The sequence below is a fragment of the Hippopotamus amphibius genome, chromosome 8, assembly GCF_030028045.1.
Source record: "Hippopotamus amphibius kiboko isolate mHipAmp2 chromosome 8, mHipAmp2.hap2, whole genome shotgun sequence".
Lineage (NCBI taxonomy): Eukaryota > Metazoa > Chordata > Mammalia > Artiodactyla > Hippopotamidae > Hippopotamus > Hippopotamus amphibius.
In genome coordinates this window covers 48,498,346-48,514,259 of record NC_080193.1, presented here as the reverse complement: position 1 = coordinate 48,514,259, position 15,914 = coordinate 48,498,346, and the positions used below count along the sequence as shown (strand labels likewise).

The window sequence follows — 15,914 nt, the reverse complement described above, 5'->3', positions numbered from 1 at the left end:
TTACTTAGAAGTTTTGAGGTACATTGCACTGTTGGTCTCCGTGAAACTGAAATAGTGAACTCCAAGAAACCAGTTGATATTTTTTGCATATGTGTAATTCATCCTATTTTAATGTTTCAGAATTTGGAAAGCAACTCTATTCTCTTCTTTCTAACCATGCAAACTGATTAAGGAATATAGAATTTTCAGTATTTCTAAGAATGTGTTTTGTGTCAAACAATACATATTTTTAGACAATATCACTACCTATTTTCTATTTATGGAAAGTTAAGTCTGTAAATGCCAGGAAAGCATTGATTAAATGAATGCATTCTCTTCTAATACCATCACCTGCATATTAGAGAAAAACTTCAGCCAGCATAGAAGATAACGTTTGGCTTTTTATATCCAATTTCATTTCAATATTTCACACATATTCTATGGGCAAACAAAATTGTACAAAAAGTTGTAACTATTGCCTAAAATAGATCTTAAGGATATTCCAAGAGTTATTTATTGCTCTAAATGAGTTTTCTTCAATATAGTTAAGTCTTATTGGTTATAAGTATTGCTTCTACCTTTCTACTTCAGTATTTTGTTCATGCCTTTTAATTTATTTCTAATAACAGCCTCAAGCCTGTACATTGCTTTTATAATTCTTTCTCTTACTAAGCTTCCTTCAGAGGTCCTTTCCTCCATTGAGCATTCACTGAATCTCTCCCACTGGAAATCATAGTTCCCTCTTGTGTACTCAAAGAATACTGTCAGTAGCTTCTCATATTCATTCTACCATCATGCAAAGTATTACATTTATTTGTATTCTTATTTCATTTCTTATGTCAGACTATAAGCCTTGTCAGGGTGCTTATGTTTTATTTGAATTTTTGTTGCTCTTTCTCTGATCTAGAATTCTCTCTTTCCCTCCAGATAGCCAAACCTTATTCTTTTGGGGGATACATGAAAGCTTAGCTTTCAGGCTTTAGTGTTTTCATCAAATTTGGAAAATTAGTTATCATTATTTTAATTATTATTATTTTTTGCTGCCCCCTTTCTCCACGGATTGCAAATAGGTCTATAAATACCAGTTGAATTGCTCCCTAAGGTCACCAAAGTCATATTAATTTTTTTAAAATATTTTTTTCTGCATGCTTCATTTTGGATAGCTTGTGCTGCTATGCCTCAACTTCACTCTTGCAGGAAGGAAGCTGTAGCAATCCCAGGGTTGACTTGTTTTCTGTCTTTCAGTGATCACTGTCCTTCGTTGCCCAATGTCCAATGTCTCAACTACTTCTATTTCATATATTTTGCCCATATTTTTAGTTGTTTCACATAATTATAAATTCCTACATAAAATTAATTTTTATGTTTATTAATCATTTTATAATGATTTTGAATCATCAATTTATATATACATATATGCTTAGTTTATATGGGTCTCTGATATATATGAGTATATGTATTTGTTTTCTTATTGCAATTTTAAGATTTTCACCCATTAAAGATAGCAATCTGTTCATATTTTTTTGAATTATTCCCTCAACTTGTTGATTGACTTTCAGTGTTGTTTATGATCATTCCAGAAACTGAAGTTTTAAATTTTTTTTCTTGCCTTTAGGCAAAAACTTTTCTAATCCTATCTTTGGTGATTTCTTTCTATGATTTTATTCTTTAGTTGTCTCATTCCTATCAAAATAAGTATTTATTATGTTTTCTCTTTATGCATATGTTTGGGTGAGGCAAAGAGTGATACATAACACTTGTTGCTGAGGATTTATTTATTTAGTTTCAAAGAGCTAGTCAGTTTCACCAACTCCATTGATTGACTAAATCATCCTTCACACTTTGATTTTGATATCAACTAAACATTAAGCTCTCAGATATTCTTGGATAAATCCAACAAGTACCTCTCTGGTGTAATCTGCCTATCTGTTCTTAGGCTAATCTTTTAGTCTTTTAATTACAATGTTATGCTTAATAACAATACATTTTAATATTTTAAAAGTTTCCACTCTTTGCTCTTTTCTTTCAAAGTAACTATGGCTTACCTCTCCTACTTTCTCCACTTTTTCGAATTCTCCCAAAATATTTGGCTATATTTTTTAACTAAAATTTTAGAAAACAATCTTTATTTTTACTTGAGAAGAATTAAAATTTTCAAAAGTAGCTTGATCACATTGTACATCTCTTTTATTTAATTCTTTTTTATATTTCTCAGTATAAAATTATAGTTTTTTTTATGTATGTCAAATATCTTCTCTGCTATATTTATTTCTAGGTATTGCTTGTTATTAGTGTATTTTAATTTTTATTGTGAGGAGTATGTTTTTATCAGTGTTATTTTCTAACTTATTTGTTGGGTAAATGGAAAACTTATATTATTAGCATATTTAGTCATTAACTGGCCATCTGTTACTCAATAATTATTCATATGACTTGATTAAAGACTTTGAACCCCTTTAGTTTGAATAATTATCCTTAGGACCTAATCTAATTTTATATAATATAATGTAATAATGTCAATGTTCACTGTACCAAGTAATTATATCTAAGTGTTAAAGGTGAGAAAACTGCTAAAAGAAATTTTTTCTAACATATTTTTAAAAAATTGATGACACAAATTAAAAGTAGGTGGCAAAATTTAAAACCCTGTAAACATCATACCAAGAACTGACATTGCTCTGATTACCAGGCCAGCATTAATGGGAATGAAGTTAATTCATTCAACAAACATTTACTGAGTGTATACTATGTGCCTAGCACTTTTCAAGTTGCGGGACATACAGCAGTCACCAAAAAAAAAAAAAGTCTATTTTTTTAGAAAGCTATTAATTCAGTGAGGAGAGAGAAATGAAAAGCAAATAAATGAAAAATAATTAGTAAAGTATATAAAATGTCAGATAGTGATATTACAATTCAGAAAAATGAATCAGAGAAGCAGATGGGGGTCAAGATTAAAGATGAGGTAGCAATTTTCAATCATAAGACAGGAAAATTTCACTAGGAGATTGTGATTGGTTTAAAACAGGGAAACTGGAGGAGACAAGAGACATGGCTAACTGGGGAAGGTAAAAACAAATTTAAAAATTCAATGAATGTGCAAGCTTTTTAGAACTTAATCTATGGAGGTAATTACTCATTATTTACAGTCTTAACTGCCTAAATTGGGATGGGGTTTGTTAGGGACACTGAGTCACTTCTAGGGTTTGAAGCTTTTTATATATAAAATGAAGAAAAAAAATCAAGGCAGGATTATAAGATTGCAATATAATTTATATGATTACATTAAATAAATTTAAAAGTTTTCATGCAAAGTAATACAATAAAGTTTGTTATTCATAACATATTTACAGTATTTTTACTTCAAATTAATTCACTGTGTATTACAAGTCATGTGATTCAAAAAGTCTAAGGCTGTAGGAAAATTTTTTTTCAATTCTGTCAGTATATCTTTTTGCCTGCAATCATGAACTCTTGAAAACTATCTCAAAAAAGTCACTTAATGATGTTAAAACATGGGGCCCTTGAAAATGTAAGTCCTCAGTAAAATGTAATTACAGATTTTGCCCCCTTTTCTTATAGTCCTTCTATCTATTGGATTCATTTTCTTATACCATGGGTAAAATATATATTTGTTTGTTTGTTTTTTGTTTTTTAAGCTCTTTATTGGAATATAATTGCTTTACACTGTTGTGCCAGCTTTTGCTGTACAACAAAGTGAATCAGCTGTATTCATACATATATCCCCATATCCCCTCCCTCTTGTGACTTCCTCCTACCCTCCCTATCCCAGCCCTCTAAGTCATCACCCATCATCGAGTTGATCTCCCTGTGTTATGCAGCAGCTTCCCACTAGCTATCTATTTTACATTTGGTACTGTATATATGTTTAAAGAAATAAAATTTTATATACTTTAGGTCCATGGAATAAACTTTTAAAAGTCTAGAGAAATTTGTTAAAATTTTACCAGCAATGCCGAAATGCTTTGCAATTGGACATGGCATAACAATTGTAATGAATGGAACACTCTGATCACTGAGAAACTGATAAAATGACAACACAACTGAAACATAGCATGCTCTACCAACTACTGACTATTATTACCTATATCATGTTAAAAACATCCTCTCATTGACAAGAGTCAATATGATGAACCCTAGTTTTTGGCATCTTCCTGATAGATATGAGTTGCTTGGAAAATTAAAATCATCATTCGATGTCTACTAGAACTTTTATCTGATTCCTACCATCTTGTAGAATATTATTTTTCCAAGAACTTTTTCATGATCTATTCTTGCATTCAGTGAATAAATATGAAATGATAGAGAGGAAGGTAAACAATTAAAATTTAATTTATTTTAATTCCTTCCAGTGTTGATTCCTTTAAATAGAATTTATTAACTGAGATAAATCAGATTAAAGCAGTATTTTGAATAAGATTTTTAAATGCTATAGAGAGAATTTTATTTAAAAACTTTTCCTATCATTGTCTTAAAGGGTATTTACCTTCATTAATCCCATATCCCAAATATTTTTTAAGCAGTAAAACACATCTTATGCAGCAGCAGTAATTTACAACCCTACTTTCACTTAGAATCACAAGGAGAGCTCCACGGACCGTTCTCCACATATTGATTCAATTGGGTATGAGGACATTGATACATTTTTTTTTTAAGTTCCACTGGTCAAGGGTATGCTGGCTGAAGCTAGGAAGATATGCTGTTGGGAATCTTTATTAAGTTATCACACAATAAGAACTTTCTATTCAAAATATCAACCAGCAGCATAAACATCTCCTGGGAGTTGGTTAAAAATGCAAAATCTTGGGCCCTACCCCAGATCTACTGTGTTAGAATAACGCATTTTTAACAAGATTCCCAAGTAATTTAAAAGAACTTTCAAGTATTGTTCTGGGATCTGCCCCTCCTTTGGAAGGCACCACTCTCCTTAGTTCCTGGAGATAATCAGACTCTGAGAATTCTGTGCAACTGAGGTAAAAACATTATATCAATTTATTAATTTATATTATTTAAATATGATATACAGTTATTCTCAGGATAGTAATGTTTAGCTAGTCTTTCAAAATAGTTAAGTTATATAAATAACAGAATTGTTATCAGTTGAAAGATTGTTTGGTTGTTGTGGAATTAGAACCAGAAAAGTATCAACTAAGATGTATTTTTCACTATGAGAATACAGTTGCCCCTTGGGAAGTATTTGAAACCTCTTGGCTACAACACTGTGGTCTCAATGTCCATGACAGAGAACTAGAAACAATATACTGGAGAGGCTCCTTGTAGGGACAGAATTTTCCAAGTATCTCCACACATTGCTATTTATTTACCTGCTTTGCATGGCTCCTCCCATACCTTCATACTTCTGAAGGAGAGCAGAATATGATATCCCAGAATATACCTCTTTGGCATCGGATTATTTTGAGCTGATTATTTTAAGAAACATCATAAATTGGAGACACAGCATAAACAGGAGAAGCTTTAAAAAGAGAGTAGAGAGCCTCCCTGGTTGTGCAGTGGTTAAGAATCCACCTGCCAATGCAGGGGACACAGGTTTGAGCCCTGGTCCGGGAAGATCCCACATGCTGTGGAGCAACTAAGCCCTAAGCCTGTGCACCACAACTACTGAGCCTACACTCTAGAGACTGCGAGCCACAACTGTTGAGCTCGCATGCTGCAACTACTGAAGCCCATGTACCTAGAGCCCGTGCTCTGCAACAAGAGAAGCCACTGCAATAAGAAGCCCGCACACCGCAATGAAGAGTAGCCCCTGCTCTCTGCAACTGCAGAAAGCCCACACACAGCAACAAAGACCCAGTGCAGTCAATAAATAAAAAATAAAAATTAAAAAAAAACAAAAAACAAAAGAACAGAATAGAAGTTACCCTTTGACAAGGGACATTTACATTCATAAAGAAAATCTTTCTTTGTGTCTCCTTCTCTTTACCAAGAAGAGAAGGATGACTAAATCATAAGAAACTCTTATCAATGGAGAAGACTCTGACTTAAATCTCCTTAACAAATCATACCCTTGTTTACAGTTCTTTTCCTGGTGACATCCTATAACTGACCTTCCCCCAACATCTCTCTGCTGTCTTTATTTGAAGATGGCATTTAAGGTGGTGACTTGGGCCATCTCAGGGAGTTACTTAGTATCTCTACTAATCTCCATGTATAAGTGACATATACATGTAAATAAACTATCTTTTTGTCTCTTGTTAATCTGTCTTTTACTGGAAGACATCTCAGCCAAGAACTCAGAAGGATAAAAGGAAATTCTTTTTCCTCCCTTCTGCTTCTTTATTTAGATATGTTAAGACATTTATACCTATTACTTTTTTTTATTAGTTTTACTGACTTAAGGCTATTTTTGTCCTTCTCAAAGAGACTGAGCAAAGATACTCTGTGGGAGCTTACCTCTATGAAGGATAATTTTATTTCTCTCATTTTTTAATTGTTGAAGAAGCTTTGCATAAATGTCTGGGAACTAGCTAAATATTCCAGTACAAAATTGACATATATAGGGGAGGAAAAATAATTTTCCCTCTACCCTTCTGAGTTCTTGGCTGAGATTTCATTATAATAAATGACAGATTAACAAAAGAAAAATGAACAGAAGTTTATTGACATGTACACCTCATGTATACATGGGGGATACTCTGGGGAAAATGAGTAATTCTGTGAGGTGGCTTAGAAATCAGGCTTAAATACCATCTTAATAGTGATGCCAAAATCTCAGACTCTATACACTGATGCCAAATCCAATGCTGGAGACAGAGTTTTGGGTAAAGTAGAAAAGAGTAGCTTCATTGCTTTGCTAGGCAAAGGGGGACACAGTGGGCTCATGCCCCTCAAAACTGTATGTCCCAGTCTGGAAGGATTTGGTGAAGAGTTTTATAGGAATGATTGAAGAGCAGGGTTGCTAATAAGCATTAGAGTGTGTGCAGGGCCTGCACTCCTTTCATCTGGTCTCAGGTGACCTGATGAGTTTTTGTGGTTGCTTTAAACTGGCTCCAGGTGATCTTCTTGAAGAGCTTCTCTGGTTCCTTTAATCTGGAATGAAGAATGCTGACATCTTCCATTTGTTGGGGGTTTTAATCCTGTAAAGAGCTCAAAAATATTGTAGTGTATATCCCTTGAGGCAGAAGGAGGACCCTGCCCCAAGGCTGCACTATTGTTTCTTGGGTGCTCCTCCCTTGTCTCTGCATCCCCTCCCTTCCCTGATTAGCAACTGTCCGATTCTGCCCTTTAGGACTCAGGGAAGTTCATAGAGGCTGGAGCCTATTTCCTACAAACAAGAAACAGGAAACAGAAAATCTTCTGTGCCCAGGAGCCCCACAGAGTCCTACTTGGTTTCAACAGGGAAAGGGAAGGGGATATAGGCATTTTAACAGAGGGTAAATTATTGTTAGGAAAGACAAATGGAGCTTTAGAAGAGCAGATGGGAGGTACAGTTTGTGACATAGTCTGCATGGGTGTGGTTTCAAATTCTAGCCTCCTTTCTTGTGACAAGAGGCAATCTTCCCTGATTGATAAAACTTCCAAGGAGGGGATCTAGAACAAATGATTTCTTTTTGGAGGATCTGCCTTTAGGAAGATAAGGGGAGTTCAGAGAAAGCCTCTCTCTGCATTTGCTGTTTTTTCAAGTGCCAATAGCTCAAAATAATCAATATGCCAAGTGGTGTACTTTGGGGTGGTGTATTCTGCTACTCTTCACATATGTTCTCCCAGCCACTTCAATAATGTCTGATTGCATTTTGGACTTTGTAGTACCAATTTTTAAATAATGCTCCAAAAAAAAGCATAAATGTAATTCTTTACTTCTCAAGAGTTTAAGGAAACTAACAAGTTCCTGTAGCACTGGACCACACTAGAATCATCTGGAAATCTTTGACAAGTAGAACTTATGAACAAATTGCATCAGAATTTCTGGGCTAAGGCCTGGGTATTAATATTTTTTAATACCTACCAGAATACTCCATTGTCTGGCAAAATGAAAAAACAATGCCAACAGCACAGCAAAAATTCATGTCTAAAATGCACAGACAACTCAGTAGGTCATTCCCTTAGCCCAGTATTAATGTAGTTATTAAAATCTCCCCTGGAACTTTTCTAGTAAGATCATGGTCTACAAAATAAAATTGGACACCTTGATTTATTTTTTTAAGAATTTATAATTGTTTGTTCAAACACATTTCAAGAGGATATTTAAAAGTTAAATTTAAAATAATACAACTCATCTAACTAGCAAAAGTATTTATTAAATACCATTTCTTTGAAATATTTAGTCATGTGGAATTGAGAGCATAATCTATACCTGTGGTGATATATTTAAAAATTTTAATTCCTCTTTCTTAATTCTTAATCATCATCATTATTAAATGTTTTATTAAATGGATATACTGTTTTAATAAATATATAATGCCTAATATGATATATGATTTAATCAGTGCTGTATTTCCCTAATTTCAAATTGTTTGGAGCTATTCCCAGATATCAATCAAAGGACAAATATTTGACACGATGATATACAGTTAATTTTACATTTTACCTAAAGTTGTTAAAATAGCTTATTATATAAAATTTAAATAACTTTTCAAAGTTTTCATCTGTACATAGGGATGTTAGTATGTCCTTTGTTCAAGTCTGGGACATTATGAGACATTCTGATATGTATATTACCAAACAGTGACCAAAAGCTAAAAACATCTCCAGGAATAACTATATATATATAGTGTATATATATACTTTTTTTTTTTTTTTTTTTTTTTGCCAGGGGTATGGTGGCTATATTGCATCAATGATATTAAAATCAGATGAAAAACTTTTTAAATGTGGATCAGTGATTGCACCCATTATAGATTTGAAGTTGTATGGTGAGTACCTCTTACAGACTGACCTAATATAATGTAGTGATTTGTAGACAAGAAAGTCCTCATGTAGAGAAGCTCAGTTGAGTTCATTTATTATGTGTTATCAGAGATGTTTTCAGCTATTTCTCACCTCTCTGATTCAATCAATTTTAGTGGAGCATGACAATTAATGTGAAATGTAGAAACTAAATAATGAAATACACTAGTCAAGTGGTTTTTAGTTTACTCTTAAATTTCTGTTTTCTTGGGTCACAGCCTCAGCTTTCTCTGAAAGATATCTTGGTATGCCATCTAAAGAAGAAAGCATATATCAGGTAATTAATTTAAAAACAATAAAGAAAGAAGAGTATTTTTGTTCTAAAAGCTGAGTAAAATGAAAATATAGGTAAATTTTTATATACAGATTTTTGTGTGTGTTTTTTTAATAGGCTTCCAGTGTGCTACATAATATTCATGGCTTAAAAGAAGAAAATATATTAATAATTCATGGGACTGCTGACAGTAAGTATTATATTTGCTGATACAGATGGATGTGGTCTGACCTTGAACAAAGGGGTACATCCAAGAACTTGCTTACAGGAGGCTCTGTAACCCTCCTGGCAAGGAGAGCCAAGGACAGTGGCACAGAGAATCTAATACCTGGTAGGAAGAAGGAAAAAGGACATCAGGATGAAGAGGAGAGGAGGCAATGAACCTCAGTGGCTACATTGCCAGTAAAACTTTCTGGGATGATGGAAATGTCATCTCTGTGCTGTTGAACACAGTAGCCACTGGCCACATGTGGCTCTCAAGCACCTGATGTGTTTACTATGACTGAGGAGCTAATTTTTTACATTTTTTTAAATTGTAATTAATTTAAATGTAAATAACCACATGTGGTTAGTGACTACTAGGACAGTGTTATTCAGCGTACCTCAAATGGAAACTAACCTGGAAAACAGCAGCATAGCAAAAGGGTGCCAACACTGAGATGATATTCTTACCACTGAAAACAAAAACCAAAAAACAAAAACAGCACTTGCATATCACCTCTCATTTTTTATTATTTTAAACATTGGAGATGGATGTGATTTATATTACTATCAATAAATATCACTTTATAGTTACATGAAGTGTTTGGGGCTCAAAGAATTTAAATATTTTTTTATTATTTGATGTGAAATTTTATAACAGAGGACTGAATATTTATAGCCCCACTCACAGATGAGAAAAATCAATTTCAAGGAGGAAACTGATTTATCCAAGGCTACCTGGCAAGTGAGCAAAGAGAACCAAAGCCTTGGAGCAATATTTCCTAAATCTTGAACTTGTTTTTGTCAGTCAGTCCACACTGCCTTGCCTCAGTATTTTTATTCCATTTTACAGAGAATATCATTAAAAAGGTCTTACATTAAAGATAATACTAGCTCTCAAACTTAACTTTTAAGCATGTCAGATCATAGTTAAATTAGAGCTTAGATTAATAATGATATATACTATATATATATTGCATATATTTGAATACATATATAGTATATATTTGAATAAATAGGTAAATGAGGGAGAAGAGAAAAATCTCCCCTCTGTAGATTTCCAAACCATTTATGTAGGTGCCCCAACTCAAGAAGACAAAGCTTAACTCTCCTCCCTTCCCCCTTCAGAATGTGTTGCACTTAGTGACTTGCTTCAAAATAGTGTGGTATGGAAAGGAGGAGAAAGAATAACATTTATGGCAGAGAAACTCGGCAGACTTCACCTCAGCCAAGTGATCAAGGTCATCATCAACAGTGACAAGTCATGTAGATAGTATGTACCCTTGACGTTTCTTGAGAACATCACTCCATCTCTATACAGTCTTGTCCCAAAAACCAATAACCGCAGACAAACCCAAGCAAGGAACATCTTACCAAATTCCTGACCAGTACTCCTCAGCACTGCCAAAGTCATCAGAAGCAAAGAAAGTTTGAGAAATCATCATAGACCAGAAGGGGCTAAGGAAACACTATGTCTAAATGTTTCTTAGTTGTGACAATGTACCTTAATAATGCAAGATGTTAACAATAGGAGAAACTGGATAAGGGATGCACAGGGACTCTCTGTACTCTCTTTGCAACTTTTCTGAAAGTCTAAAACTATTTTAAAATTTAAAAGAAAAGACTTAGATGATACCATACCTGTTGTAGATGAAATATGATGTAAGAGAACATAAACATTTTTAAGGACATTAGAATTTTCTCCTAAGCTATTAAGAACTTACATATGCATTGATAGTAATAACAAGTAGTGATTATTAAGTAATGACTATATGTTAGGAAATGTGTGAAAAGCTTTTAATATTGTAGTATCTGTTTTTCACAAAAATGCTATTTAGTAGGTATTACTTCTCTTGTTATTTGACAAATTGGGAAAATAAATATTACGGAATTTACATAACTTGTCGAAAATCACACAACCATTGATTCATTAGAAAGGTGATTTGAAATAGACATGGAGTCTCTGATTCACTTTGCTCTAAAGCTTCAGTTATGGAAATAAATTATATTCAAGGTTAAGTTATTTTCCATCTAGCCATCACACTAGAATATGTTAGCGTTATTCAATTTTTTTCTGTCAATATGTTGCAATTATTAAGTTAAATCGTGTTGTTCCCTGTCTCATCCACTCATGGACCTGGGCCTTCAGCCACCAGATAAAATGTAGGCAGACTTTCAGTACTGGTCACTTCAAAGAAAATACACCTGTGTGTCTACACACACACACACACACACACACACAAATGTACTCACACACACATTCCTTATGGGACTGGTAGATTATAAGTACTCAGTCAATAACACTATAATACCACTGTTATTAATATTATCTTTCAAAATGATCAGCAAATAAGGTAACTCAACCAATTAAACTCTTAATGACACTGTTTACTTTTAGGAAGGTGACAAATTGCAAATATCAACAAGCTTTGCACTAGAAACTAAACAGAAAAAAATAATAATAACTGGAAAATCCATTTATGCATTTATCTTTTCAGCTGTATCCATACAGCTGAATGATGGAGTCCTTTTCAATTTGTTTTCTGCAATAAACAAATGAGGTATATAAAAGATCATTTTGCCTCAGTCATTGCTCTATTTATTAGCATTTCTTAGTAACTTACATCTACAGAGCAATTTGTACAGTTATTTAGAAATGACATGGTCATTTTCCCATTAAGCGCAATAAGAGAATGTTGGAAAAGATCACAGGTAGACTTTTAAAAGATGTAAATGATTATTTGGAGTCTTTTATCATCTGCTCTGTAGCAAGATTAATCAGTCAGTACCATGGCATTAGAGCAAAGAAGAAGCTTAAACTATTGATAAGGCTGCCCTAGTTTTACAAGGGAAGTCAAAAAATGTTAGCTGAAAAGTTATTTACAGATATTTGAAGATACACAGTATAGGGATGTATAGCCAAGGCAGCATATGAGCTAAATGCTACACAAAAAAATGTAAGTGATTTGTCCAAGTCTTCATGGCTAGTTCAGGGCAATGCTGCCACCCTCACCCAGGCTGCTGTGCTGCTTATTTCAGAGTTTTGGAAATGAGATGCAGGGAGCAGGAAGCTAGAAGGAAAGAGGAGAAACCAGTATGGTCCACATTAAATACTTAGCCCTTGAATGATGAGATGTGTATGCTGTTTTCTCAGCATGAGGTATTCTTTTCTAATTTAATATAAAGCAGAATGCCGGTGTCTGAGACAGGCCCTAGGAACCCTCAGAAAGGAACAGAAGGGTGGTTTGCTATATTACTATCCAGACAGGCATTCACTGTGTTAAAATTGTTATAATGGTATAAAATATGTGAACACTTAGAAATAATAAATGATATCCAATAAAGTAAATCTAACCACCATTTTGTAGAGTAGGTAGAGACTTAGTAGGAACTCCTGTTTTAATTTACTTATTTATAATGTGAAGCTCAAAATTGTATTACCATTGTATCTACTGCCTTTCCTCATAAAGCTAGGTATCAGTATTTTAAATGTGCAGTGGATGTAAAGTAAAATTCTTAATCTCTTTGGAAAGATGATATAAAAAGTTCTGATCCTGAAAAATGTATTTCCCTCAAATATCATAATTTGATTTCTTGCAGCAAAAGTTCATTTCCAGCATTCAGCAGAATTAATCAAACACCTAATAAAAGCTGGAGTGAATTATACTATGCAGGTAAGCCACTTGTTCAGAAAAATGTGTTTTTCTACATTGGTTTTTTTAGTTGTAAGATACAGAACACAGCTTCTATATTACTCTGTCTCCCACCCTTTCATTTTTACTGTTTTGTTTTTTGTTTTTTGTTTTGCTACCAAATTGTTTTTTTATTTCCTAATTACAATAAGAATGTGGGTCACCTTGTATTTTAATTGTGAATTGCATAAACCCTTTCAGAAATGCTTTTTCCAAAAAAATGTTTCTTTCCTCTCAGACTTTTATCATATCACTGATAATGAATTCTTTTAAAATAATGATTTTTATTTCCCATCTAGTCCCTTTGTCTTTTCATCAGTTTCCATCACTCTCACCATATAAAAGTGGGGGGAAAAGTGTTTTGAGTAAATAACATGAGAATAAAAGGAGAAGGCAAAACATCATTTACATCTCTGCATTCAACCATATTTAGTAAATATTTACCAAGGACTTACTTTACAGAGGTCTCTATGCTAAATGGGTCAAGAAGCCATACTTTATGCATGAAGGAACTTTCAGTCCAAGGGAGTCATGGAAGGGAAAAAAGTTATTTTGATTCCTCAGCATTTGGAAGAACTAAAAGTGGTTCGGCATATCTAAGACACAGGAACCAGGGTTAGAATCATGAAAGGTGAAGACAAATGGATGGAGGGTCATGGCATGAATTATAAGGCTTTACTCAAAGTGAAATGAGGCACCATCTAAAAGCTTTACACTCAGGAATTGACACGACAATGTTTTCATTTACATTTTTGTAACTCACTAGTGTCTTTTATCTTGGAAGGACATTATCAAAATAAAAATTGCATAGCACAAGATTAAACAGACAAGGAAACTTTATCCAAGACTACTGTACTAGGGGAGAAAGACTAAACTCAACTTTGTTAAAACAAAGGGCTGGATAATTTTTTTAATTAATTAATTAATTAATTAATTAATTTTTTTGGCTGTGTTGGGTCTTTTTTTGTTGTGCTCGTGCTTTCTTTTTAGTTGCGGTGAGCGGGGGCTACTCTTTGTTGTGGTGTGCGGGCTCCTCATCACTGTGGCTTCTCGTTGTGGAGCACAGGCTCTAGGTGCATGGGCTTCAGTAGCTGCAACACGTGGGCTCAGTAGTTGCGGCGCACAGGCTTAGTTGCTCCGTGGCATGTGGGATCTTCCTGGAGCAGGGATCAAACCCGTGTACCCTGCATTGGTAGGTGGATTCTTAACCACTGCGCCACCTAGGAAGCCCAGGGCTGGAGAATTTTTAAAAGCCCCACTGGAGGGAGTCATTGCCCCCTGTGTTTGGTAATCTGCTTTAAGAAACAATTCTTATATCTTTATGACAGGAGATAGTTTTACAACTTGGAGATTGGGAGATAGGGGTGCTGTCTTTCTTTTGATGTTTGCATTTCTAAGAGATGGTTCCCAAATCCTTGAGAAAGACATTTCCTGGATTGTAAAACTGGCAAGAATCTGAAAGAAGAATTACATAGATTTTAAAGGGGCAGAGAATGAACTTACAAAACTATCAAAAATTTAGTTAAGCTGACATTAATGCCTTGTTCAATGTGAACATAGAAAGCTCTAACTTTTGGGACTTCCCTGATGGCACAGTAGATAAGACTCCCAGCTCCCAATGCAAGGGTCCCTGGTTCATTCCCTGGTCAGGGAATTAGATCCCACATGCATGCTGCAACTAAGAGTTCACATGCCACAACTAAGGAGCCCATGTGCAGCTAATTAGGAGCCCGCCTGCTGCAACTAGGACCCAGTGCAAACAAATAAATGAATAAATATTAAAAAAAAAATGGGGAAAGAAACTGAATGCAACTTGATTCACAAACAACACTTAAAGAAAGAAAGAAGAAAGAAAGGAAGGAAGAGAGAGAAGAAAGAAAGCTCTAACTTATTTGGCCAACAAATCCTAATTTATTTTTAAATTAATTAATTAATTAATTGGTTGCATTGGGTCTTTGTCACTGTGCGTGTGCTTTCTCTAGTTGCAGCAAGTGGGGACTACTCTTCTTGCAGTGTGTGGGTTTCTCATTGCGGTGGCTTCTCTTGTTGCGGAGCACGGGCTCTAGGCGCATGAGCTTCAGTAGTTGTGGCTCACGGGCTTAGTTGCTTCTCGGCATGTGACATCTTCCCGGACCAGGGATTGAACCCATGTCTCCTGCACTGGCGGGCGGATTCTTAACCACTACGCCACCAGGAAAGTCCCAACAAATCCTAATTTAAATGCATAAAATTGTATTTTGTCTCAAATGTTGATTTTGATATGATTATAATAAAAAAGAAAAGTTTAGCATGAACAACTCAGAATTGAATAACATGAGATTTTGGCTAGATATTAGTTTCCAAAGTTCCCTTGCCATGCAGCTAAAGTAATGAATTCTGAGGGAAAAGACTTGCTTTGATAACTTTAAATCTCCTTTCCCATCAATATTTTAGGTCTACCCAGATGAAGGCCATAACATATCTGAGAAGAGCAAGTATCATCTCTACAGCACAATCCTCAGATTCTTCAGTGATTGTTTAAAGGAAGAAATACCCGTGTTACCACAAGAACCAGAAGAAGATGAATAAGAGACCCTATTTATATAGAACTGAAGGGGATACCAAGGCTCAATGAAACCTAACCAAGAGACTGTAATATTGTAGATGCTCCCAAATTTCAAGGGCAGCTTAAGGAGATGACACTGGAACAGCACACTCAGAGACAATAAACTAGAATTTGAGTACAGAAGTCCATGTCTACTGTGTTGCCAAGGGTGCAGAACCTGTTTCTTTGTTGTAAGGAAGGTCAGAGGGTTGGTTTCCTGGGAGAAATTAGTTTTGCATTAAAGTAGGAGTAGTGCATGTTT

The 15,914-nt window shown here is 34.5% G+C and overlaps 1 protein-coding gene across 1 annotated transcript in view; it reads left to right on the top strand.

Moving 5' to 3' along the window:
• Window positions 1-15,659, top strand: part of DPP10 (dipeptidyl peptidase like 10) — a 630,338-nt gene extending 614,679 nt beyond the window's left edge. Inside the window, exons 22-26 of the mRNA XM_057745327.1 lie at window positions 8,768-8,867; window positions 9,120-9,178; window positions 9,293-9,365; window positions 12,977-13,050; window positions 15,502-15,659. Of these exons, the coding sequence (XP_057601310.1) occupies window positions 8,768-8,867; window positions 9,120-9,178; window positions 9,293-9,365; window positions 12,977-13,050; window positions 15,502-15,636 (441 nt within the window). The 3' untranslated portion in view covers window positions 15,637-15,659. The remainder of the gene's footprint in view (window positions 1-8,767; window positions 8,868-9,119; window positions 9,179-9,292; window positions 9,366-12,976; window positions 13,051-15,501) is intronic.
• The last annotated feature ends 255 nt before the right edge of the window (window positions 15,660-15,914 follow it).